Source organism: Cyclopterus lumpus, chromosome 20 (genome assembly GCF_009769545.1).
Source record: "Cyclopterus lumpus isolate fCycLum1 chromosome 20, fCycLum1.pri, whole genome shotgun sequence".
Lineage (NCBI taxonomy): Eukaryota > Metazoa > Chordata > Actinopteri > Perciformes > Cyclopteridae > Cyclopterus > Cyclopterus lumpus.
In genome coordinates, this window is record NC_046985.1 from 612,328 (window position 1) to 637,500 (window position 25,173).

The window sequence follows — 25,173 nt, forward strand, 5'->3', positions numbered from 1 at the left end:
AGAGTTTAAAGTTGTAGCTCCACGACGTCTTCCACTGAAAACTGAACTGCTCCAATGTCCAATCAGCTGATGACTTTTTCCTAAAGTTTTAACAGTTACGATGAGGTAAGTTTTGTTTAACTGATGTGAACAGAAACATTTCCATCAATAAATCAAAATATAGCACACTGAGTTTGATTTTGTTGTCAAATATTTGTCTTATCGGTTACTGGCCACTCCCACTGTGGTCCAGTATTCTCTGGTAATCCAATATTCCACGATGTCATAGTCCTTGATCTGGTAGTCTTGGACATTTTAGCCCTGTTTGGTCCAGTATTCTCCAATTTAGTAGTCCTGGTTTGGTCTAGTTTTCTCTGCTGTTTTAGTCCACGTTTGGTCTCGTATTTCTTGGAGGTTTAGTCCACGTTGGGTCTGGTATCTTCTGGTGTTTTGTCCACGTTTGGTCTCATATTTTCTGTTTTAGTCCACGTTGGGTCTGGTATCTTCTGGTGTTTTGTCCACGTTTGGTCTCATATTTTCTGTTTTAGTCCACGTTTGGTCCAGTATTCTCCGGTGTTTTAGTCCACCTTTGGTCTCATATTTTCTGGTGCTCATATTTTCTTTTGCTTTAATCCACGTTTGGTCGCATATTTCTGGTGGTTTAGTCCACGTTTGGTCTCATATTTTCTGGTGCTTTAGTCCACGTTTGGTCTCATATTTTCTGGTGCTTTAGTCCACGTTTGGTCTCATATTTTCTGGTGCTTTAGTCCACGTTTGGTCTCATATTTTCTGGTGTTTTTAGTCCACGTTTGGTCTCATATTTTCTGGTGTTTTTAGTCCACGTTTGGTCTCATATTTTCTGGTGTTTTTAGTCCACGTTTGGTCTCATATTTTCTGTTTTAGTCCACGTTTGGTCCAGTATTCTCCGGTGTTTTAGTCCACCTTTGGTCTCATATTTTCTGGTGCTCATATTTTCTTTTGCTTTAATCCACGTTTGGTCGCATATTTCTGGTGCTTTAGTTCACGTTTGGTCTCATATTTTCTGGTGCTTTAGTCCACGTTTGGTCTCATATTTTCTGGTGCTTTAGTCCACGTTTGGTCTCATATTTTCTGGTGTTTTTAGTCCACGTTTGGTCTCATATTTTCTGGTGTTTTTAGTCCACGTTTGGTCTCATATTTTCTGGTGCTTTAGTCCACGTTTGGTCTCATATTTTCTGGTGTTTTTAGTCCACGTTTGGTCTCATATTTTCTGGTGCTTTAGTCCACGTTTGGTCTCATATTTTCTGGTGTTTTTAGTCCACGTTTGGTCTCATATTTCCTGGTGCTTTAGTCCACGTTTGGTCTCATATTTCCTGGTGCTTTAGTCCACGTTTGGTCTCATATTTTCTGGTGTTTTTAGTCCACGTTTGGTCTCATATTTTCTGGTGCTTTAGTCCACATTTGGTTTCATATTTCCTGGTGCTTTAGTCCACGTTTGGTCTCATATTTTCTGGTGCTTTTAGTCCACGTTTGGTCTCATATTTTCTGGTGTTTTTAATCCACGTTTGGTCTCATATTTTCTGGTGCTTTAGTCCACGTTTGGTTTCATATTTCCTGGTGCTTTAGTCCACGTTTGGTCTCATATTTTCTGGTGCTTTAGTCCACGTTTGGTCTCATATTTTCTGGTGCTTTAGTCCACGTTTGGTCTCATATTTTCTGGTGTTTTTAGTCCACGTTTGGTCTCATATTTTCTGGTGTTTTTAGTCCACGTTTGGTCTCATATTTTCTGGTGTTTTTAGTCCACGTTTGGTCTCATATTTTCTGGTGTTTTTAGTCCACGTTTGGTCTCATATTTCCTGGTGCTTTAGTCCACGTTTGGTCTCATATTTCCTGGTGCTTTAGTCCACGTTTGGTCTCATATTTTCTGGTGTTTTTAGTCCACGTTTGGTCTCATATTTTCTGGTGTTTTTAGTCCACGTTTGGTCTCATATTTTCTGGTGCTTTAGTCCACGTTTGGTTTCATATTTCCTGGTGCTTTAGTCCACGTTTGGTCTCATATTTTCTGGTGCTTTAGTCCACGTTTGGTTTCATATTTCCTGGTGCTTTAGTTCACGTTTGGTCTCATATTTTCTGGTGTTTTTAGTCCACGTTTGGTCTCATATTTTCTGGTGCTTTAGTCCACGTTTGGTCTCATATTTTCTGGTGTTTTTAGTCCACGTTTGGTCTCATATTTCCTGGTGCTTTAGTCCACGTTTGGTCTCATATTTCCTGGTGCTTTAGTCCACGTTTGGTCTCATATTTTCTGGTGTTTTAGTCCACGTTTGGTTTCATATTTCCTGGTGCTTTAGTCCACGTTTGGTCTCATATTTTCTGGTGTTTTAGTCCACGTTTGGTCTCATATTTTCTGGTGTTTTAGTCCACGTTTGGTCTCATATTTTCTGGTGCTTTAGTCCACGTTTGGTCTCATATTTTCTGGTGCTTTAGTCCACGTTTGGTCTCATATTTTCTGGTGCTTTAGTCCACATTTGGTCTCATATTTTCTGGTGCTTTAGTCCACATTTGGTCTCATATTTTCTGGTGCTTTAGTCCACATTTGGTCTCATATTTTCTGGTGCTTTAGCCTCACTAGATGTCTCAGAACTGGATCGTGATAATGAGCACGTGAACAAGTGTCTGCTTCAACAAATAGCTGACTGTCAAGAAAAACAAATGTCTTTTATTTTCACTTACTCACTATTTTAAATATTCACAGAAGACACACGTTTACAGTTTTTATCATTTAGAAAATACAGTGACGTGAGCAGATTTACTATAAACCACGATCTAATGATTAATACCTAGTTTCTACACACATTACATTTACTTCCAGTTTTCTGTCACTAGGAGGCGACTCAGACTGTGTGGTTGTGATTCCAGTGTCATGTTGTGACTGTATGAACAGCTGTTTTCACCAAACAGAGCTGACATGAAGCTAATCTAGACCAAACATATGGCTAACATGAAGCTAATGTAGACCAAACATACGGCTAACATGAAGCTAATGTAGAACAAACATACAGCTAACATGAAGCTAATGTAGACCAAAAATACGGCTAATATAATGCTAATGTAGACCAAACATACGGCTAGCATAAAACTAATGTAGAACAAATATACAGCTAACATAAAGCTAATGTAGACCAAAGATACGGCTAACATTAAGCTAATGTAGACTAAACATACAGCTAACATGAAGCTAATCTAGACCAAACATACGGCTAACATGAAGCTAATGTAGACTAAACGTACAGCTAACATGAAGCTAATGTAGACCAAACATACAGCTAACAAAGCTAATGTAGACCAAACATACAGCTAACATGAAGCTAATGTAGCAGTAAAATTAACAGAAATAAGAGAGCAGCTGTGTGACATGATTGATGCCTCAGAAGTGTTTCGTAAAATATTTATAACTTTAATAGTTCCAGTTTGACAGGAAGTCAATGAGGAAATGTCAGTAGCACCGTCCAATCACATGTTAGTGTCTGGGGGGACGACGACGCTGATTTCGTACTACGTTTCAAAAGTTAGCCTTTTGTTTGACAACTGAATAGAAACACGACCACTGTCCTGTTCATCAGAAGGTTAGCTCCGCCCACTTGCTGCTCCTATTGGTCACACAGAGAATAATGTTTCTGGAAACCTTCAAAATAAAAAACTCAGTAAATGCTCTTTAAATGGTTCCATCAGGAGAACTGAGGAACCACCGATTCAGAGACAACTGTCATGATGATGTCACAGTTCGTGATGTCCCCACAGGTATTGATCGATGAGGTCAGCGTCGGGTCCATTTGATCAGCGTCTCCGGCGATCGATACAAGAAGATCAGTTTGGCGTAAAGCTCCTCCTCCAACTCCAGCTCACCTGTCTCTCTCACCTGGAACAAAGAACAACCAATCAGATCACAGCGGCCGACGCTGTCCGTACAGGTGTGTCCATAAAGTTGTATTTGTTGTACCAGGAAGACGTCGGTGCAGAGTTTGAGAATGCGGTCGACACACGGCAGCTCCTCGAACATGATGGAGTGACTGATCCCACTGAAGAACTCACGCACAAACTTCCCGATCACCAGAACCACCGACGCATAAAGACCCATGATGCTGCAGGAGGACACAACGCAGTGATAGTACTACAGGTACTATAGTATTAATGTGTTAAAGCAGTAATAGTACCACAGGTACTGTAGTAATTGAAGGTCATGTTGTGTACCCGTATCCAGCCAGGAAGCCCAGACTCGGAGGACTGACTTTATCACTGAAAACAAACAGCTGAAGCCCCGCCTCCCTCTTGTCACTCAGCGAAGTTACGCCTCCAATGGGCACCAGGTTGGCAGCTGGTTGGTCAACGATCCACCAGTCCTGGATCTCTCGGCTCTGATTGGTCGACCGCTCCAGGGCCAGCAGGATGTCCTTGTAGCCGTTGTCTGATTGGACCAGACAGGAGAGCAGTAATGTTTTAGATTACCTGACCCTGTGAATCTCTTTGTGTTTTAGAATCTTTATAATAATGATTTATAATCCCTTACATTATTTTTATAATCCTATATAATTATTGATATGAATATAAAAACCTGAGTAAAGCTGTTCGATGGGTTTGGAGTTGGAGTCGCTGGGAGCTCGAATGAAACATGGAAACACTTTGTGTATGACACTGAAAACACACAAAAACACACATTTCAACCTGCACACATGGGCCCGCCCCTTTGTATGAACCCACCCTCACACATGGGCCCGCCCCTTTGTATGAACCCACCCTCACACATGGGCCCGCCCCTTTGTATGAACCCAACCCTCACACATGGGCCCGCCCCTTTGTATGAACCCAACCCTCACACATTGTCCCGCCCCTTTGTATGAACCCACCCTCACACATGGGTGCGCCCTTTTGTATAAACCCACCCCTCACACACGGGCCCGCCCCTTTGTATGAACCCGACCCTCACACATGGTCCCTGGTCCCGCCCCTTTGTATGAACCCACCCCTCACACACGGGCCCGCCCCTTTGTATGAACCCGATCCTCACACATGGGCCCGCCCCTTTGTATGAACCCGATCCTCACACATGGGCCCGCCCCTTTGTATGAACCCACCCTCACACATGGGCCCGCCCCTTTGTATGAACCCAACCCTCACACATGGGCCCGCCCCTTTGTATGAACCCAACCCTCACACATGGGCCCGCCCCTTTGTATGAACCCAACCCTCACACATGGGCCCGCCCCTTTGTATGAACCCACCCTCACACATGGGCCCGCCCCTTTGTATGAACCCGACCCTCACACACGGGCCCGCCCCTTTGTATGAACCCACCCTCACACATGGGCGCGCCCTTTTGTATAAACCCACCCCTCACACATGGGCCCGCCCCTTTGTATGAACCCACCCCTCACACACGGGCCCGCCCCTTTGTATGAACCCATCCTCACACATGGTCCCTGGTCCCGCCCCTTTGTATGAACCCACCCTCACACATGGTCCCGCCCCTTTATATGAACCCATCCTCACACATGGGCCCTGGTCCCGCCCCTTTGTATGAACCCACCCTCACACATGGTCCCAGGTCCCGCCCCTTTGTATGAACCCAACCCTCACACATGGGCCCGCCCCTTTGTATGAACCCAACCCTCACACATGGGCCCGCCCCTTTGTATGAACCCACCCTCACACATGGGCCCGCCCCTTTGTATGAACCCGACCCTCACACACGGGCCCGCCCCTTTGTATGAACCCAACCCTCACACATGGGCCCGCCCCTTTGTATGAACCCAACCCTCACACATGGGCCCGCCCCTTTGTATGAACCCAACCCTCACACATTGTCCCGCCCCTTTGTATGAACCCAACCCTCACACATGGGCCCGCCCCTTTGTATGAACCCACCCTCACACATGGGCCCGCCCCTTTGTATGAACCCAACCCTCACACATTGTCCCGCCCCTTTGTATGAACCCACCCTCACACATGGGCCCGCCCCTTTGTATGAACCCAACCCTCACACATTGTCCCGCCCCTTTGTATGAACCCAACCCTCACACATGGGCCCGCCCCTTTGTATGAACCCACCCTCACACATGGGCCCGCCCCTTTGTATGAACCCAACCCTCACACATTGTCCCGCCCCTTTGTATGAACCCACCCTCACACATGGGCCCGCCCCTTTGTATGAACCCACCCCTCACACACGGGCCCGCCCCTTTGTATAAACCCACCCCTCACACACGGGCCCGCCCCTTTGTATGAACCCACCCCTCACACACGGGCCCGCCCCTTTGTATAAACCCACCCCTCACACACGGGCCCGCCCCTTTGTATGAACCCACCCCTCACACATGGGCCCGCCCCTTTGTATGAACCCAACCCTCACACATTGTCCCGCCCCTTTGTATGAACCCACCCTCACACATGGGCCCGCCCCTTTGTATGAACCCACCCCTCACACACGGGCCCGCCCCTTTGTATAAACCCACCCTCACACATGGGCCCGCCCCTTTGTATGAACCCACCCCTCACTAGGGCCCGCCCCTTTGTATAAACCCACCCCTCACACACGGGCCCGCCCCTTTGTATGAACCCGACCCTCACACATGGTCCCTGGTCCCGCCCCTTTGTATGAACCCACCCTCACACATGGGCCCGCCCCTTTGTATGAACCCACCCCTCACACACGGGCCCGCCCCTTTGTATGAACCCACCCCTCACACACGGGCCCGCCCCTTTGTATGAACCCACCCCTCACACACGGGCCCGCCCCTTTGTATGAACCCACCCTCACACATGGGTGCGCCCCTTTGTATAAACCCACCCCTCACACACGGGCCCGCCCCTTTGTATGAACCCGACCCTCACACATGGTCCCTGGTCCCGCCCCTTTGTATGAACCCACCCCTCACACACGGGCCCGCCCCTTTGTATGAACCTGACCCTCACACACGGGCCCGCCCCTTTGTATGAACCCACCCTCACACATTGTCCCGCCCCTTTGTATGAACCCAACCCTCACACATGGGCCCGCCCCTTTGTATGAACCCACCCTCTCACATGGTCCCTGGTCCCGCCCCTTTGTATGAACCCACCCTCTCACATGGTCCCGCCCCTTTGTATGAACCCACTCTCACACATGGTCCCGCCTTCCGTACTCACACAGGAAGTGACCTCGTCCCGTTCAGCAGCTGGATCAGCTCCAGGCGGGTCTGGTCGTCCAGATAGGCCACATGTTTACCTGACGCAAGCTCCGCCTTCGCCCCCAGACTCAGGTTCCTGTTGAAACAGTACACACAAAGTACTACACACAGTACTACACAATGATTGATTATTGATCAGTAAGGTGAAGCTGACCTCTGAACAGTCCAGGACACAGTCAGGGGGAAGTGGTCCAGACTGAGCACCTGGCTCAGGTACTGCCTGCTGGGAGGGCTAATGGTCCACAGAGAGTTGCTGCTGCCCTGAAGCTCTGCCACCGTTACGTCCTCATGACCATACGCCTCCAGGAACTGCAAGGCACTCTGGGAAATGCAGTCACAGGGTTACTGGGATGAAACTGCAGGCGGTGTGTGAACCTCTAAAGTACTCACAGGTTTGGTCCCATATTTTCTGGTACTCATATTTTCTGTTGCTTTAATCCACGTTTGGTCGCATATTTCTGGTGGTTTAGTTCACATTTGGTCTCATATTTTCTGTTGTTTTAGTCCACTGTTTTAGTCCACTGGTGAACTTCTAAAGTACTCACAGGTGTGTAGCTGTAGGAGCTGGTGAACCTCTAAAGTACTCACAGGTGTGTAGCTGTAGGAGCTGGTGAACCTCTAAAGTACTCACAGGTGTGTAGCTGTAGGAGCTGGTGAAGGACTCCAAGTCTTCCTCAGTCACGTCTCTCAGCTGGTTCTGCTGTGCACTCATCGTGAAGATGGGCTGTGAACACAAGAGCAGTCAGTGATGGTACTACAAACACTAATAATACTGTCAACAACGGGGTCACGTGATGCAGCCAAGCTAGGTAGACGCCGGCCCTCAGGCTCTTCAAACAAGTCCATTTAAAATGATTTTAAAACACCCAAACTCGGCCCGAACGTAGTCGGGTAGCTTTATTATGGTTCGAAGAACTCGAGACAAGCAACGGAACTCAGCTGGTGAACAACATTCGACATCTATTGATCTTCAAGAAGGGGGACCGGAGAGTGTGCTCGAACTATCGTGGTATCACACTGCTCAGCCTCCCGGGAAAAGCTTATGCCAGGGTGCTGGAGAGGAGGCTCCGACCGCTTGTCGAACCTCAGATTCAAGACGAACAGTGCGGATTCCGTCCCGGTCGTGGAACAGTGGACCAGCTCTTTACCCTCGCAAGATTACTGGAGGGGTCCTGGGAGTTTGCCCAACCAGTTTACATGTGCTTTGTAGACCTGGAGAAGGCTTTCGACCGGGTCCCTCTGGGGTTTTTGTGGGGGGTGCTGCGGGAGTATGGGGTGCCGGACCCGTTGGCACGGGCCATCCGGTCTCTGTACGCCTGCAGTAGGAGCTGTGTTCGTCTCCTCGGTAGTAAGTCAGACACGTTCCCGGTGGGTGTTGGCCTCCGCCAGGGCTGCCCTTTATCACCGGTCCTGTTCGTGACCTTCATGGACAGGATATCTAGGCGCAGCCAGGGGGCGGAGAGGATCCGGTTCGGGAGTCTCGGGATCGCCTCTCTGCTGTTTGCGGATGATGTGGTCCTGTTTGCCTCCTCGGACCGTGACCTCCAGCATTCACTGGGGCGTTTTGCAGCCGAGTGCGAAGCGGCAGGGATGAGAGTTAGCACCTCCAAATCTGAGGCCATGGTGCTCTGCCGGAAACCGGCGGATTGCTCCCTCCAGGTGGGGGCAAACTGCCTACCCCAAGCGAAGGAGTTCAAGTATCTCGGGGTCTTGTTCACGAGTGAGGGTAAGGTGGAGCGGGAGGTCGACATGCGGATCGGTGCGGCTGCAGCAGTAAAACAGGCGCTGTACCGGTCCGTCTTGGTGAAGAGGGAGCTGAGCCGGAAGGCAAAGCTCTCCATTTACTGGTCGGTCTACGTTCCAACCCTCACCTATGGTCACGAACTCTGGGTCGTGACCGAAAGAACGAGATCTGGGATACAAGCGGCCGAAATGAGCTTCCTCCGTAGGGTGGCCGGGCTCAGCCTTAGAGATAGGGTAAGGAGCTCGGACATCAGGGGGGAGCTTGGAGTCGAGTCGCTGCTCCTTGGTGTCCAAAGGAGTCAGCTGAGGTGGTTCATCTAGTCAGGATGCCTCCTGGACGCCTCCCATTAGAGGTTTTCCGGGCACGTCCAACTGGTAGGAGGCCCCGGGGAAGACCGAGGACACGCTGGAGGGATTCTATCTCCCGGCTGGCCTTGGAACGCCTCGGGATCCCCCAGAATGAGCTGGAAAGTGTTGCGGGTGAGAGGGAAGCCTGGGTCGGCCTGCTGAACCTGCTGCCACCGCGACCCGACCCGGATAAGAGGTCATAATGGATGGATGGATGGATGGATGGATTCCAGTTACAATTGAAGAAACTATAATTGATCCAGCCGGCCGCTATGTCCTAGTTCATGGCCAGATCTACTCTGAACCCTGGACTCTGTTAAACTTATACGCACCCAACTATGATGATGAATCCTTTATTCAAGATATTTTTATGAAAGTATCGGGGACAACAAAACATACTTGTAGGAGGCGACTTTAATTTTTGCTTAGATCCTATATTAGATAAGTCAGCAACAACATTATCCAAAACAAAAGCTGCCAAGACTACCTTATCATTTATGAAAGATCTAAACCTGACTGATGTGTGGCGACAGATGCATCCTCAAACTAGAGACTATTCCTTTTACTCCTGCCCACACAACTCTCACACCAGGATCGACCTTTTCTTATTGTCAACACAGCTAATTCATAAAACAATAGAATCTGCATATTTATCTAGGATGCTGTCTGATCATTCACCTTTGACCCTATCTTGATGCCAGAAAAACCAACAAACCAACATAGATGGCGTCTGAACCCTACTCTCCTTCAGAGACCAGACTTTTGCCAGTTTATTAGGGACCAGATAAAATTGTTTTGTGAAACAAACTGCCCCTCCTCCCCCAATAGTTTCATATTATGGGACACGCTGAAAGCATATCTAAGAGGAAAAATAATATCTTATACAAAGAGTATCAAAAAGAAATATATTGTAGAGATAAATGAGCTAGAAGCAGATATTCTGAAATTGGAAAAGGAGTTTAAAAAATCTGGGTCTAATGAACTTTACCGACGGCTAGTTAACAAAAAACTAAAATACAATACTTTACATACCTATAAGGTTGAAAAAATCATCTTAAGAACCAAACAAATATTACGAATTGGGAGAGAAAGCTCACAAAATCTTGTCCTGGCAATTGAGAACAGAGGAAAGCTCAAGGACAATTAATGCAATTCAAACTGAAACTGGGGCAATTTCACGCAACCCAACAGAAATCAACAACACATTCAAACAGTTTTATACAAATCTATATATATCAGAATCACCAGATAATCCATCTGAGATCGATGAATTTCTGTCCACTATTGATTTGCCGAAATTCGGCCACGAAGACCAAGAGAATCTTGATTTGCCCTTCACTCAGAAAGAAATCGAAAAGGCCCTATGCTCACTACAACCCAATAAATCACCGGGAGAGGACAGAGAATTTAAGGACTTATTAACCCCCCTTATAATGGACGTGATTAACTTGGCATCTAAAACTCAAACCCTTCCTGAGTCTTTCTCCTCTGCCATAATCACCGTGATTCACAAAAAAAATAGGGATCCATTAAAGTGTTCCTCTTTTCGACCCATTTCAGATTATAAATTGATTTCCATTCTGTATGCTTTGCATGTTTTCTTGCATTGTGAAAATATTTGGAAAATAAAATCTTACAAAAAAAATAGTCAACAACAATGCTGCATGTACAATCACTACAACATAACCTGTGTGGTACAGGTCTGAGGTACAGGTACGGTTACCTGGAAGCCTCCCAGTGTGATGGTCAGGGAAACATCAATCGGTCGGTTGACGACTCCGGCGACAGACTTGATGAGCGACATGAAGAGTAGCGGAAACCAAACGATGCAGATCAGCAGCAGCACGATCAGACCGCCCATCCCGTACTTCACAACACGCTTCTTCTTCTGCCCGCGAGGCTGAGGGTACCTCTGTGTACAAATACACAAATATGTACATAGAATTCTTCTGCTTATGAGGCTGAAGGTCCCTCTGTGTACAAATACACAAATATGTACATAGAATTCTTCTGCTTATGAGGCTGAAGGTCCCTCTGTGTACAAATACACACATACCATCTCAGACTCCCTCCAGCACTTTAAGACAAAGCAGTGGGCGTAAACGTCCTCCACACAGATCCAGGAGGACAGAGACAGCGTGGTGTCTGTCCACACCCAGTCCATCACCGCCCTCAGCTCCGTCAGGAAGGGGACCAGACGGAAACTACAGACAGACAGGTTAAGAGACAAGTAAAGAGACAGACAGGTAGAAAAACAGTTAGAGAGACAGACAAGTAAAAGTTTGTCTAATAGTTTCCACTTACTTCTAGTATTTGTGCTAAGCTAGGCTAACAGTTTCCTCTGCCTCCAGTCTTTGTGCTAAGCTAGGCTAACAGACTCACCCCTGGAACAGGAAGAGGTTCAGGTAGTTGTAGCTCTTGGTCAGGAAGTTTCCCAGAACTCTTGTAGGGTATCCAGATCGAATCTGATAGGCCGACAGTCCAAAGTACACACACTTCACAAAATACCAGAGCTGAGCCACCAGGTTCTGGTTGAACCGCCTGAGGACAGACATACAGAGGGACAGACAGACAGAGGGACAGACAGACAGACAGAGTGCAGTGGTCTTACTGACTAACTTCTACTTTCAACATCCCTCAGATGTTCTGACTGACCAGAGAATTAAACGTGTCCAACATGATGTGATCATTATGTCGATGAGGCAGCGTCATTATGTTAATGAAGCAGCATCATTATGTTAATGAGGCAACATCATTATGTTAATGAGGCAGCGTCATTATGTTAATGAGGCAGCATCATTATGTTAATGAGGCAGCGTCATTATGTTAATGAGGCAGCATCATTTTGTTAATGAGGCAGCATCATTATGTTAATGAGGCAACATCATTATGTTAATGAGGCAGCGTCATTATGTTAATGAGGCAGCATCATTATGTTAATGAGGCAACATCATTATGTTAATGAGGCAGCGTCATTATGTTAATGAGGCAGCATCATTATGTTAATGAGCAGCGTCGTGTGAATGAGGCAGCGTCATTATGTTAATGAGGCAACGTCATTATGTTAATGAGCAGCGTCATGTGGATGAGGCAGCGTCATTATGTTGATGAGGCAGCGTCATTATGTTAATGAGCAGCGTCATTATGTTAATGAGGCAGCGTCATTATTAATGAGGCAGCGTCATTTTGTGGATGAGGCAGCATCATTATGTTAATGAGGCAGCAGCATTATGTTAATGAGGCTGCGTCATTATGTTAATGAGCAGCAACATTATGTTAATGAGCAGCGTCATTATGTCAATGAGGCAGCGTCATGTGGATGAGGCAGCGTCATTATGTTAATGAGGCAGCGTCATTTTGTTAATGAGGCAGCGTCATTATGTTGATGAGGCAGCAACATTATGTTAATGAGACAGCATCATTATGTTAATGAGCAGCGTCATTATGTTAATGAGGCAGCGTCATTATTAATGAGGCAGCGTCATTTTGTTAATGAGGCAGCGTCATTATGTTGATGAGGCAGCAACATTATGTTAATGAGGCAGCATCATTATGTTAATGAGGCAGCGCCATTATGCTGATGAGGCAGCGTCATTATGTCGATGAGGCAGCGTCATGTGGATGAGGCAGCGTCATTATGTTAATGAGGCAGCGTCATGTGGATGAGGCAGCGTCATTACGTTAATGAGCAGCGTCATTATGTTAATGAGGCACCGTCATTTTGTTAATGAGGCAGCGTCATTATGTTGATGAGGCAGCAACATTATGTTATTGAGCAGCGTCATTATGTCAATGAGGCAGCGTCATTATGTTGATGAGGCAGCAACATTATGTTAATGAGCAGCGTCATTATGTCAATGAGGCAGCGTCATGTGGATGAGGCAGCGTCATTATGTTAATGAGGCAGCGTCATGTGGATGAGGCAGCGTCATTATGTTAATGAGGCAGCGTCATTACGTTAATGAGCAGCGTAATTATGTTAATGAGGCAGCGTCATTTTGTTAATGAGGCAGCGTCATTATGTTGATGAGGCAGCAACATTATGTTAATGAGCAGCGTCATTATGTTAATGAGGCAGCGTCATTATTAATGAGGCAGCGTCATTTAGTTAATGAGGCAGCGTCATTATGTTGATGAGGCAGCAACATTATGTTAATGAGGCAGCATCATTATGTTAATGAGGCAGCGTCATTATGCTGATGAGGCAGCGTCATTATGTCGATGAGGCAGCAGCATTATGTTAATGAGGCAGCGTCATTATGTTAATGAGCAGCAACATGTGGATGAGGCAGCGTCATTATGTCGAGGAGGCAGCAGCATTATGTTAATGAGGCAGCGTCATTATGTTAATGAGGCAGCATCATTATGTTAATGAGGCAGCGTCATTATGTTAATGAGCAGTGTCATTATGTTAATGAGGCAGCATCATTATTAATGAGGCAGCGTCATTATGTGGATGAGGCAGTGCTATTATGTTAATGAGAAAGTAGGTGAAGGTCACTCACCTCTCAGTGACTGTCGGCAGGATGAAGAACATCCAGAAGTGAATCCCAAAAACCAAAATCACCTGGAAGACCAACTTCCCCAGAACGGTCTTCCTCAAATACAGAGCCCTGTCTATCACCATGGTACCTGACAGACATATAGACAGTGAGACAGCTAAACAATCAGATACACAGACCGGTAGACAGGGAGACAGGGAGACAGGGAGACAGGTAGACGTACCAAACTGGATCAGAACCATCACCAGGAAAGCTTCAGGAACTTGGTCTTCTGAGAGAGAGGAAGTGATGTCAGCAGCCGCAGAGTGTTTCTAAAAAAATTACAATAAAACAATATAAAATACAAAAAACATTAGAAAAATGGAATAGAATGAAAAGAATTATATAAGATCAAACAGATTAAACAATAAAGCGGAATAAAATTGAAAAAAAGAGGAAATAAAATGGAATAAAACTGAATAAACAAGATAAAATAGAATAAAACAGATTAAACAACATCAAATAGATTAAACAAGATCAAATTGAATAAAAAAGAATAAAAAAGATAAAATAGAATAAAACAGATCAGTAAATCAAACTTTACTCCAAAGGCCCAGAAGCCGAAGACGATGATGATGAAGTCGACGGTGTCGGCAAGGAACATGAGGACGTAAACATCAGTGACGGCGCTGTATTCTGGTTGGACGAGAGCTCTGAAGAAGTGAAGGACGGGATGGTAGAGAGACATACACCTGATGGAGAGAGAGTTCATAGGACTTATAGTGAAGGACGAGATGGTAGAGAGACATACACCTGATGGAGAGAGAGTTCATAGGACTTATAGTGAAGGACTAGATGGTAGAGAGACATACACCTGATGGAGAGAGAGTTCATAGGACTTATAGTGAAGGACGAGATGGTAGAGAGACATACACCTGATGGAGAGAGAGTTCATAGGACTTATAGTGAAGGACTAGATGGTAGAGAGACATACACCTGATGGAGAGAGAGTTCATATGTAATTAAACCTCTCCTGAAGAAGACCACTCTTAATCCAGAGGTGTTGGCTAACTACAGACCGATCTCTAACCTTCCCTTCCTCTCTAAGATCCTTGAGAAAGTAGGACTCATCTCTATACTGGTCTTGTTAGACCTTAGTGCTGATAAAGGACTCATCTCTATACTGGTCTTGTTAGACCTTAGTGCTGATAAAGGACTCATCTCTGTACTGGTCTTGTTAGACCTTAGTGCTGATAAAGGACTCATCTCTGTACTGGTCTTGTTAGACCTTAGTGCTGATAAAGGACTCATCTCTATACTGGTCTTGTTAGACCTTAGTGCTGATAAAGGACTCATCTCTGTACTGGTCTTGTTAGACCTTAGTGCTGATAAAGGACTCATCTCTGTACTGGTCTTGTTAGACCTTAGTGCTGATAAAGGACTTATCTCTGTACTGGTCTTGTTAGACCTTAGTGCTGATAAAGGACTCATCTCTGTACTGGTCTTGTTAGACCTTAGTGCTGATAAAGGACTCATCTCTGTACTGGTCTTGTTAGACCTTAGTGCTGATAAAGGACTCATCTCTGTACTGGTCTTGTTAGACCTTAGTGCTGATAAAGGACTCATCTCTGTACTGGTCTTGTTAGACCTTAGTGCTGATAAAGGACTCATCTCCGTACTGGTCTTGTTAGACCTTAGTGCTGATAAAGGACTCATCTCTGTACTGGTCTTGTTAGACCTTAGTGCTGATAAAGGACTCATCTCCGTACTGGTCTTGTTAGACCTTAGTGCTGATAAAGGACTCATCTCTGTACTGGTCTTATTAGACCTTAGTGCTGATAAAGGACTCATCTCTGTACTGGTCTTGTTAGACCTTAGTGCTGATAAAGGACTCATCTCTGTACTGGTCTTGTTAGACCTTAGTGCTGATAAAGGACTCATCTCTGTACTGGTCTTGTTAGACCTTAGTGCTGATAAAGGACTCATCTCCGTACTGGTCTTGTTAGACCTTAGTGCTGATAAAGGACTCATCTCTGTACTGGTCTTGTTAGACCTTAGTGCTGATAAAGGACTCATCTCCGTACTGGTCTTGTTAGACCTTAGTGCTGATAAAGGACTCATCTCCGTACTGGTATTGTTAGACCTTAGTGCTGATAAAGGACTCATCTCTGTACTGGTCTTGTTAGACCTTAGTGCTGATAAAGGACTCATCTCTGTACTGGTATTGTTAGACCTTAGTGCTGATAAAGGACTCATCTCTGTACTGGTATTATTAGACCGTAGTGCTGATAAAGGACTCATCTCTGTACTGGTCTTGTTAGACCTTAGTGCTGCGTTCGACACCATTGATCATGACATCCTATTACAGAGACTGGATCAGTCGATTGGCATTTCAGGTACCGCACTAAGTTGGTTTAAATCCTATTTATCAGATCGATCTCAATTTGTATTTGTAAACGATGAAGCCTCAATGACCACCAACGTTAATCACGGAGTTCCACAAGGTTCTGTGCTTGGACCAATTTTATTTACCTTATATATGCTTCCTTTGGGCAACATTATCAGGAAACACTCCATAAACTTTCATTACTATGCAGATGATACTCAATTATATCTATGGATCAAACCAGAGGAGACCAACCAGCTCGCTAAACTTCAAGAATGTCTTAAAGACATAAAAACATGGATGACCTGCAACTTCCTGATGTTAAACTCAGACAAAACTGAAGTTATTTTACTGGCCCTGAACACCTCAGAGATCAATTATCTGGTGATGTGGTTTCTGTAGATGGCATTTCCCTGGTATCCAACACCACTGTAAAGAATCTCTAGTTATCTTTGACCCAGACTTGTCCTTTAACTCCACGTTAAGCTAATCTCAAGGATTGCATTTTATCATCTACGTAACATTTAAAAAATCTCAAAAAGATGCAGATAAGCTGGTTCACGCGTTTGTTACTTCCAGACTAGATTACTGCAACTCCTTATTATCAGGCTGCTCTAATAAGTCTCTTAAGTCCCTCCAGTTGATCCAGAATGCTGCAGCTCGTGTACTCACAAAAACTAAGAAAAGAGATCACATGACTCCTGTATTAGCTGCTCTGCACTGGCTCCCTGTAAAATCAAGAATCACATTTTAAATTCTTCTCCTCACCTACAAAGCCTTGATTGGTGATGCACCATCATATCTTAAGGAGCTTGTAGTACCATATTGCCCCACTAGAGAGCAATATTGGAGTTCCATTCATACATTGACATATTCATGTAATGTGTTTATGTAACTCTGTAACTCTGTTCATCTGGTCACATGACATCTATTCATCTGTCCATCCGGGGAGAGGGATCCTCCTCTGTTGCTCTCCTGAAGGTTTCTTCCCTTTTTTTCCTGTCAAAGGTTATTTTTGGGGAGTTTTTCCTGATCCGATGTGAGGTCAAAGGTCAGGGATGTCGTATGTGTACAGATTGTAAAGCCCTCTGAGGGGAGTTTGTGATTTGTGATATTGGGCTATACAAAATAAACTGAATTGAATTGAATATGGTAGAGAGACATACATCTGATGGAGAGAGAGTTCATTCCACAATAAGAATAATAAGAACTAATTTAATCTTTAATGTTAAATTAATGTTTGATCATCATCCAGATTCATAAAACAAGTGATATGATACAAATCTATCCTGTTCCAGATGTGCATGTGTTCATATGATCCATTCAGCATGAATAACTGAGGTGTGTTCATTGTACCTGCTTACGGAGGACTTCTTGGCTCTGATGGAAAGCTCTCTGAGTTTCTCCAGCAGCAGAGCCAACCTTCCGGGCTGCTGAGCTCTGGAAATCCCGCTGCCTGCAGACACTGAAGAGGGCAACAGTACTTATACAATAAGGAGGGTATTTGTACCACAGTACTCCTCTTATCGTCACACATTGACCAGGTGACTTGAACCCCAACCCTCCGATTCCTGAGCTGCAGGCCATGTGAACATGGTAATAAATATGAAGAAATAAGGAAATAACTGCTTTCCTGTCATTTGATTGGTTAAAACCTTGGAAGGAAAATAAACTCACGGAGCTTAGAGTCTGCAGTCTTTCAAGTTCTTGTTTTGTACTCGTGTGGATGGAAATATTTAGTAAAACAAAACCTCACAGGTTTACATGGATCCTGGTTCTATCTGGACCCTGGTCCTGGTCTTATCTGGACCCTGGTCCTGCCTGACAGCTGCTGCTATTATCATTATTATTATTAGTTGCATTGCTATTAGTATTACCAATACCATTACTGCTTTTATTATTATTGTTATTATTTATTATTATTATTATTTATTATCATTTGTGATTTTGGGCTCTATAATTCTGTTCAGGCTTGTGAGGTTCTACCTGCAGGAGAGCGCAGCTGGGTGCAGCTGGAGGTCGTCCTCCTGCCTCGACGCCGCATGGTGCCGGTGAGCTCGGTGAGATCGAGGGAGGCGGCCTCAATGTCGTGGTGGACGGCGTCATTCTCCGTGGTAATAGTCTGGTCCCACAATCCGTGGCACTGGGGAGAATAACGTTATAATGTAATATACCTTGAGTATGACTGAGTTCTATAATTTAGAGCTTCTTACCTTGAGTAGACTCATTGTTCTATAATGTAGAGCTTCTTACCTTGAGTAGACTCATTGTTCTATAATGTAGAGCTTCTTACCTTGAGTAGACTCATTGTTCTATAATGTAGAGCTTCTTACCTTGAGTAGACTCATTGTTCTATAATTTAGAGCTTCTTACCTTGAGTAGACTCATTGTTCTATAATGTAGAGCTTCTTACCTTGAGTAGACTCATTGTTCTATAATGTAGAGCTTCTTACCTTGAGTAGACTCATTGTTCTATAATGTAGAGCTTCTTACCTTGAGTAGACTCATTGTTCTATAATTTAGAGCTTCTTACCTTGAGTAGACTCATTGTTCTATAATGTAGAGCTTCTTACCTTGAGTAGACTCATTGTTCTATAATTTAGAGCTTCTTACCTTGAGTAGACTCATTGTTCTATAATGTAGAGCTTCTTACCTTGAGTAGACTCATTGTTCTATAATGTAGAGCTTCTTACCTTGAGTAGACTCATTGTTCTATAAATTAGAGCTTCTTACCTTGAGTAGACTCACTGTTCTATAATGTAGAGCTTCTTACCTTGAGTAGACTCATTGTTCTATAATGTAGAGCTTCTTACCTTGAGTATGACTAAGGTTCTATAATTTAGAGCTTCTTACCTTGAGTAGACTCATTGTTCTATAATGTAGAGCTTCTTACCTTGAGTAGACTCATTGTTCTATAATTTAGAGCTTCTTACCTTGAGTAGACTCATTGTTCTATAATGTAGAGCTTCTTACCTTGAGTAGACTCATTGTTCTATAATTTAGAGCTTCTTACCTTGAGTAGACTCATTGTTCTATAATGTAGAGCTTCTTACCTTGAGTAGACTCATTGTTCTATAATTTAGAGCTTCTTACCTTGAGTATGACTAAGGTTCTATAATTTAGAGCTTCTTACCTTGAGTAGACTCATGGTTCTATAATGTAGAGCTTCTTACCTTGAGTAGACTCATTGTTCTATAATTTAGAGCTTCTTACCTTGAGTAGACTCATTGTTCTATAATGTAGAGCTTCTTACCTTGAGTAGACTCATTGTTCTATAATGTAGAGCTTCTTACCTTGAGTAGACTCATTGTTCTATAATGTAGAGCTTCTTACCTTGAGTAGACTCATTGTTCTATAATTTAGAGCTTCTTACCTTGAGTAGACTCATTGTTCTATAATTTAGAGCTTCTTACCTTGAGTATGACTAAGGTTCTATAATGTAGAGCTTCTTACCTTGAGTAGACTCATTGTTCTATAATGTAGAGCTTCTTACCTTGAGTAGACTCATTGTTCTATAATGTAGAGCTTCTTACCTTGAGTAGACTCATTGTTCTATAAATTAGAGCTTCTTACCTTGAGTAGACTCATTGTTCTATAATGTAGAGCTTCTTACCTTGAGTAGACTCACTGTTCTATAATGTAGAGCTTCTTACCTTGAGTAGACTCATTGTTCTATAATTTAGAGCTTTTTACCTTGAGTAGACTCATTGTTCTATAAATTAGAGCTTCTTACCTTGAGTATGACTAAGGTTCTATAATGTAGAGCTTCTTACCTTGAGTAGACTCATTGTTCTATAATGTAGAGCTTCTTACCTTGAGTATGACTAAGGTTCTATAATGTAGAGCTTCTTACCTTGAGTAGACTCATTGTTCTATAATGTAGAGCTTCTTACCTTGAGTAGACTCATTGTTCTATAATGTAGAGCTTCTTACCTTGAGTAGACTCATTGTTCTATAATGTAGAGCTTCTTACCTTGAGTAGACTCATTGTTCTATAATGTAGAGCTTCTTACCTTGAGTAGACTCATTGTTCTATAAATTAGAGCTTCTTACCTTGAGTAGACTCATTGTTCTATAATGTAGAGCTTCTTACCTTGAGTATGGCTCTGTGGTAGAACAAAGCGAGCAGCTGCAGGAGGTCATACAGAACGTAGCCTTCCTTCTTCTCCACTCCCAGGATGTTTGGAGGGTGGAACGGTTTGGACCGATCCACCTCCAGCTTCTGGTTGAATGGAAAGAAACCAAACTGGAAGAAATACTTGATGACGATGGTGACCTGAGGACAGAGACAGGTAGACAGACAGGTAGACAGACTGTAAAACACCGACCTGTCAACAGACAAATGAACATTGTAAATAAAGTTGAGTGACGGCGGCAGAGACAACCTCAGTGTAGATGATGGCGGTCATCCAGAACGTCTTGCTGGGTCGAGGGACGGACAGCGTCGCCCACAAGAACACCAGAACAGGAAGTACCAACGTCAGACAGCTGGCAGACACCATGTGGTTCAGCACGATGACCAGGTAACACACCGTCTCCGACCTGACAGAGGGACGATCTTAGCAACGACAGAGGGATCTGAGGAGTCACCTGTGGATCGGAGCTCACCTGGCCGCCAGGATGTTGTAGAGGGCATAGCACATCTGGAGAAGCTGGTGTTGATTCCCGTAGAAGCGGTCCGATGCCTCCAGCTCCGCGTCGTAGAAAGTCCTGAAACACGGGAGTGAAGAAGAGTGTGGAGCTCCAGCAGGTCGCAGGTGGAGGATCTCAGTGACTCACCTGTGACTCACCTGCTCCTCAGCAGCTCGCTGGCCGTCAGCTCCTGAGCGCCAGACGCTGCCAGACAAGAAGTGGAGGTCGAGTCGGACAGGAAGTCACTCCGCTCCTCCGGAGTCTGAGCCGGCCGCCTCCTGAATGCCCCCCCACCTTCCTCCTCCTTGTCCTGCAGGTCCAGCCCCAGAGCGAGGCTGTAGGAGGGGGGGAGGAGGGAGTCGGGAGTCGGCTTTGATTCTTCAGCTCTGTCCAAACAGACGCAGAGAAACAATCATGATGAAGCATCGACTGGAACAATAACCTCACGTTGCTCCTCCAGGAGGACCCACCTCGTCGGTTCTTCCTCTGAAGACGAGGAGGACGATGGAGACGGGACTCGCTCCATCCTGGTCAGTTTGGGTCGCCATCTTTGACTGTTTTTAGTCAGCAGGTCTTCTGGGTAATCTTCCACTGCTGAGTCACCTTCTGCTGTTACTCTCTCTGGTTCGACTCCTGAGGATGGAGCCTCCGATGGAACTGGTTCATCTGGGCCATCTGCTCCGGATACTGGTTCTGCTCCTGGTTCACCTGGACCATCTACCCCAGATACTGGTTCTGCTCCTGGTTCACCTGGACCATCTACCCCAGATACTGGTTCTGCTCCTGGTTCACCCAGACCATCTACTCCAGATACTGGTTCTGCTTCTGGTTCACCTGGAACATCTACTCCAGATACTGGTTCTGGTTCACCTAGACCATCTACTCCAGATTTTGTTTCTGCTCCTGGTTCACCTGGACCATCTACTCCAGATACTGGTTCTGCTTCTGGTTCACCTGAACCATCTGCTCCAGATTTTGGTTCTGGTTCTGGTTCACCTGAACCATCTACCCCAGATACTGGGTCTGCTTCTGGTTCACCTGAACTATCTGCTCCAGATGTTGGTTCTGGTTCTGGTTCACCTGAACCATCTGCTCCAGATTTTGGTTCTGGTTCTGGTTCACCTAGAACATCTCCTCCAGATATTGGTTCTGGTTTTTCTGGATTGTTCTCTGGTTCCTCATCTGGCTCTTCGTCAGGATCATGAATCACGGCCTCTTCTTCCTCCTCCCTTCCTCTCTCTGCTAAGACCTGCCGCTCGGCGTCCTGGGTACTGTAGTTCAGGCCTGACTCTCTGGAGGCTTTCATCATCTGTTCTTGGTAATAAACGTGGATTGCCTCTCTAGTGGGAACATTACCCTGAAAAAAAAAAAAAGACTAAGTCCTCCATCTTTGTTGTAGTTCCGACACTTCTTGTAGTCCTCAATACGTACCTGCTTGGCCTGCTGCGTTAGCATGCAGCGCTCGATGCGGAGGACAGTGGAGATGTCAATGTGCTCCTGACACAGACCGCGGAGCCAGGCAGTCAGAGAGTCCAGCAGAGCCGACAGCAGAACCCAGCAGAACCGCAACGTGCTGGAGAACCGACGCAGCACCGTGTCTGAAACACAGAAGTCTGTTTGAACTACAACACAGAAATGTGACAGAGTGGAGCCTCCTCCCTCACGGAGGAGCTTTGGTTAATTATTATGATGACCTCCTACCTGGTCCCTCCTCTTTCTCCTCCTCCTCCTCTTCCTCCTCTCCGTCCTCCGTGTCCTCCATCACTTCTATTCCTGCAAGAGAGGTGGAGCAGTTAGTATCTCTTCCTCACCTCCTTTCCTCTCCTCCTCTCTTCTCCTCCTCACCTCCTCTCTTCTCCTCCGTCCTGCTCGTTCGATCAGAGGAGTTCTTCTTCCAGAGTTTCTCATGGTTGTTGCGAGCTCTCATCGCTGTTCTGGAGTCAGTTATCCAGGCGTGATACACAAACTGAGAGAGAGACAGGGAGACAGGCAGGTAGAGAGAGAGCCAGGGAGACAGACAGGTAGAGAGAAAGACAGACAGACAGAGAGCGAAAGACAGGGGGAGAGAGAGAGACAGACAGCATCTTTTCATGACTCTTCCTCGTCACTTTGTTTGTATTCAGATCTTCATGAGACTCACCTGGAAGGCTGATTTATCAGGTTGCTCCTCCTCCTTCTCTTCCTCTTTCTTCTTCTCCTCCTCCTCCTCCTCTTCCTCGCTGTCCGTCTCAAACAGGTAGTAGTCGCCGCTTCGTACCACTGCAGGCAGACAGACGGGTCAGACAGACACACACACGGTTACAGAATGATGATGTGAGAGGCCATGTGACTCACTGGAGGCGTGGTTTACCCAGGGTCTCCACCACTTCTTCTGGCTCCGGCCCTTCCTGTTCTCCTGATCTACAGACAGACAGACAGACAGACAGACGTCAGTGCATCCTGTGACTGACAGCTGTTACCTGTTACAACGGGTGTCTGTTTACGGACCGTCGGTATGGAAGCTGTCTTGGGTCAAACTCAACATTTTCTCTTTTCCTCTGCGAAACTTCTTCTGTCGGGATTTGATTCTCTCCATCCTGAAGGACACAAGAGACAAGAAGTGGTTTACAGGTCAGTCCGGTTCCCAAGCTGGCAGACGGGTCCATCAACACCTGGTCCAGGATTTGACCGATCTGTTTTGACTCTGACTCTTCTCGGTGTTTTGACTCTGACTCTTCTCGGTGTTTTGACTCTGACTCTTCTCGGTGTTTTGACTCTGACTCTTCTCGGTGTTTTGACTCTGACTCTTCTCGGTGTTTTGACTCTGACTCGTCTAAGTGTTTTGACTCTGACTCTTCTCGGTGTTTTGACTCTGACTCTTCTCGGTGTTTTGACTCTGACTCGTCTAAGTGTTTTGACTCTGACTCTTCTCGGTGTTTTGACTCTGACTCTTCTCAGTGTTTTGACTCTGACTCTTCTCGGTGTTTTGACTCTGACTCTTCTCGGTGTTTTGACTCTGACTCTTCTCAGTGTTTTGACTCTGACTCGTCTCAGTGTTTTGACTCTGACTCTTCTCGGTGTTTTGACTCTGACTCTTCTCAGTGTTTTGACTCTGACTCGTCTAAGTGTTTTGACTCTGACTCGTCTAAGTGTTTTGACTCTGACTCGTCTAAGTGTTTTGACTCTGACTCTTCTCGGTGTTTTGACTCTGACTCGTCTAAGTGTTTTGACTCTGACTCTTCTCGGTGTTTTGACTCTGACTCTTCTCAGTGTTTTGACTCTGACTCTTCTCGGTGTTTTGACTCTGACTCTTCTCAGTGTTTTGACTCTGACTCTTCTCGGTGTTTTGACTCTGACTCTTCTCGGTGTTTTGACTCTGACTCGTCTAAGTGTTTTGACTCTGACTCTTCTCGGTGTTTTGACTCTGACTCTTCTCGGTGTTTTGACTCTGACTCGTCTAAGTGTTTTGACTCTGACTCTTCTCGGTGTTTTGACTCTGACTCTTCTCTGTGTTTTGACTCTGACTCTTCTCAGTGTTTTAACTCTGACTCGTCTCAGTGTTTTTGACTTTGGATCGTCTCAGTGTTTTGACTCAGACTCTTTAGTCCGAGTCAAGACTCTCGGCGTGTCTTACTGTCTCTTCAGAAGGTCCATGGATGTCTTCTCCACTTCGAGTCTTGCTCTGACAGCTTTCACTGTGGACGCCTCAAAGAGCTCCGCCCCCCTGCAACACACACACATTAACATTATATGACTCAATGTTTTTTCTTAATGTGTGTTTATATGTGTGATTGTGTACCTGGAGGCCAGTAGTTGTGTATTTTGAAGGTTTAGGACAACACAAAGGAAGTAGTGACTCCTGAAGACTCTCCTCTGAAGCAACAGGAAACAGAAACAGACTCCGTCCCAGATGATGCCCGCCTCGTCACTCGGCAACTCACACTGCTTACTGCTCTGCTGCTTCGCTGCAGGAAGTGATGCGTACGTAAACAACAGACAGACAGGTAGATATTGTGTACCATGCTGCACTGTTTTCAGAGTCTTTGTTTATCTTTCCAACCATTCATAGAAAGTACCAAGCAGACCGACCTTATAGCATGATCCATGTCTTCATCTTCAGCTGTAGGTCGCTATTGAGGGTTTTAAGAACGGTAACATGCCGATAGAAATGGCAGGCTAATACTCACAGGCTAGAGGGACAGACAGATGGCTGACTTACGTTTGGTGTATCCTTTGATGGTGCAGGCCAGACTAAAGAGCTGAATGAGCCAACAGTGATTCGACACCAACGACTTGATGAAACCACAGGCTAGGATCTGCCCACAGACAGACAGAGAGACAGACAGGTGGAGACAGTTTAAGTTTGTGACTAAGTGACTCTGAGTACTTTAATAAATATCAGCATGATGATGATGCATCTTACCGA

At 45.4% G+C, this 25,173-nt stretch overlaps 1 protein-coding gene across 1 annotated transcript in view; it reads right to left on the bottom strand.

The window, feature by feature from the left end:
• Positions 1–2,697: 2,697 nt before the first annotated feature.
• Positions 2,698–25,173, bottom strand: part of LOC117749771 (piezo-type mechanosensitive ion channel component 2-like) — a 58,550-nt gene continuing 36,074 nt past the window's right edge. Inside the window, exons 27-56 of the mRNA XM_034560514.1 lie at positions 25,171–25,173; positions 24,967–25,063; positions 24,547–24,712; positions 24,382–24,471; positions 23,256–23,344; positions 23,103–23,168; positions 22,909–23,027; positions 22,614–22,734; positions 22,470–22,541; positions 22,200–22,366; positions 21,239–22,125; positions 20,927–21,154; positions 20,745–20,846; positions 20,522–20,678; positions 20,230–20,412; positions 18,123–18,279; positions 17,493–17,601; positions 14,355–14,502; positions 13,995–14,082; positions 13,775–13,901; positions 11,652–11,810; positions 11,326–11,473; positions 10,993–11,181; positions 7,810–7,902; positions 7,333–7,499; positions 7,138–7,254; positions 4,568–4,647; positions 4,207–4,420; positions 3,956–4,097; positions 2,698–3,874 (exon numbers count right to left, since the gene is read on the bottom strand). The exon at positions 25,171–25,173 is cut by the window's right edge and continues 154 nt beyond it. Of these exons, the coding sequence (XP_034416405.1) occupies positions 3,773–3,874; positions 3,956–4,097; positions 4,207–4,420; positions 4,568–4,647; positions 7,138–7,254; positions 7,333–7,499; positions 7,810–7,902; positions 10,993–11,181; positions 11,326–11,473; positions 11,652–11,810; positions 13,775–13,901; positions 13,995–14,082; positions 14,355–14,502; positions 17,493–17,601; positions 18,123–18,279; positions 20,230–20,412; positions 20,522–20,678; positions 20,745–20,846; positions 20,927–21,154; positions 21,239–22,125; positions 22,200–22,366; positions 22,470–22,541; positions 22,614–22,734; positions 22,909–23,027; positions 23,103–23,168; positions 23,256–23,344; positions 24,382–24,471; positions 24,547–24,712; positions 24,967–25,063; positions 25,171–25,173 (4,587 nt within the window). The 3' untranslated portion in view covers positions 2,698–3,772. The remainder of the gene's footprint in view (positions 3,875–3,955; positions 4,098–4,206; positions 4,421–4,567; positions 4,648–7,137; positions 7,255–7,332; positions 7,500–7,809; positions 7,903–10,992; positions 11,182–11,325; positions 11,474–11,651; positions 11,811–13,774; positions 13,902–13,994; positions 14,083–14,354; positions 14,503–17,492; positions 17,602–18,122; positions 18,280–20,229; positions 20,413–20,521; positions 20,679–20,744; positions 20,847–20,926; positions 21,155–21,238; positions 22,126–22,199; positions 22,367–22,469; positions 22,542–22,613; positions 22,735–22,908; positions 23,028–23,102; positions 23,169–23,255; positions 23,345–24,381; positions 24,472–24,546; positions 24,713–24,966; positions 25,064–25,170) is intronic.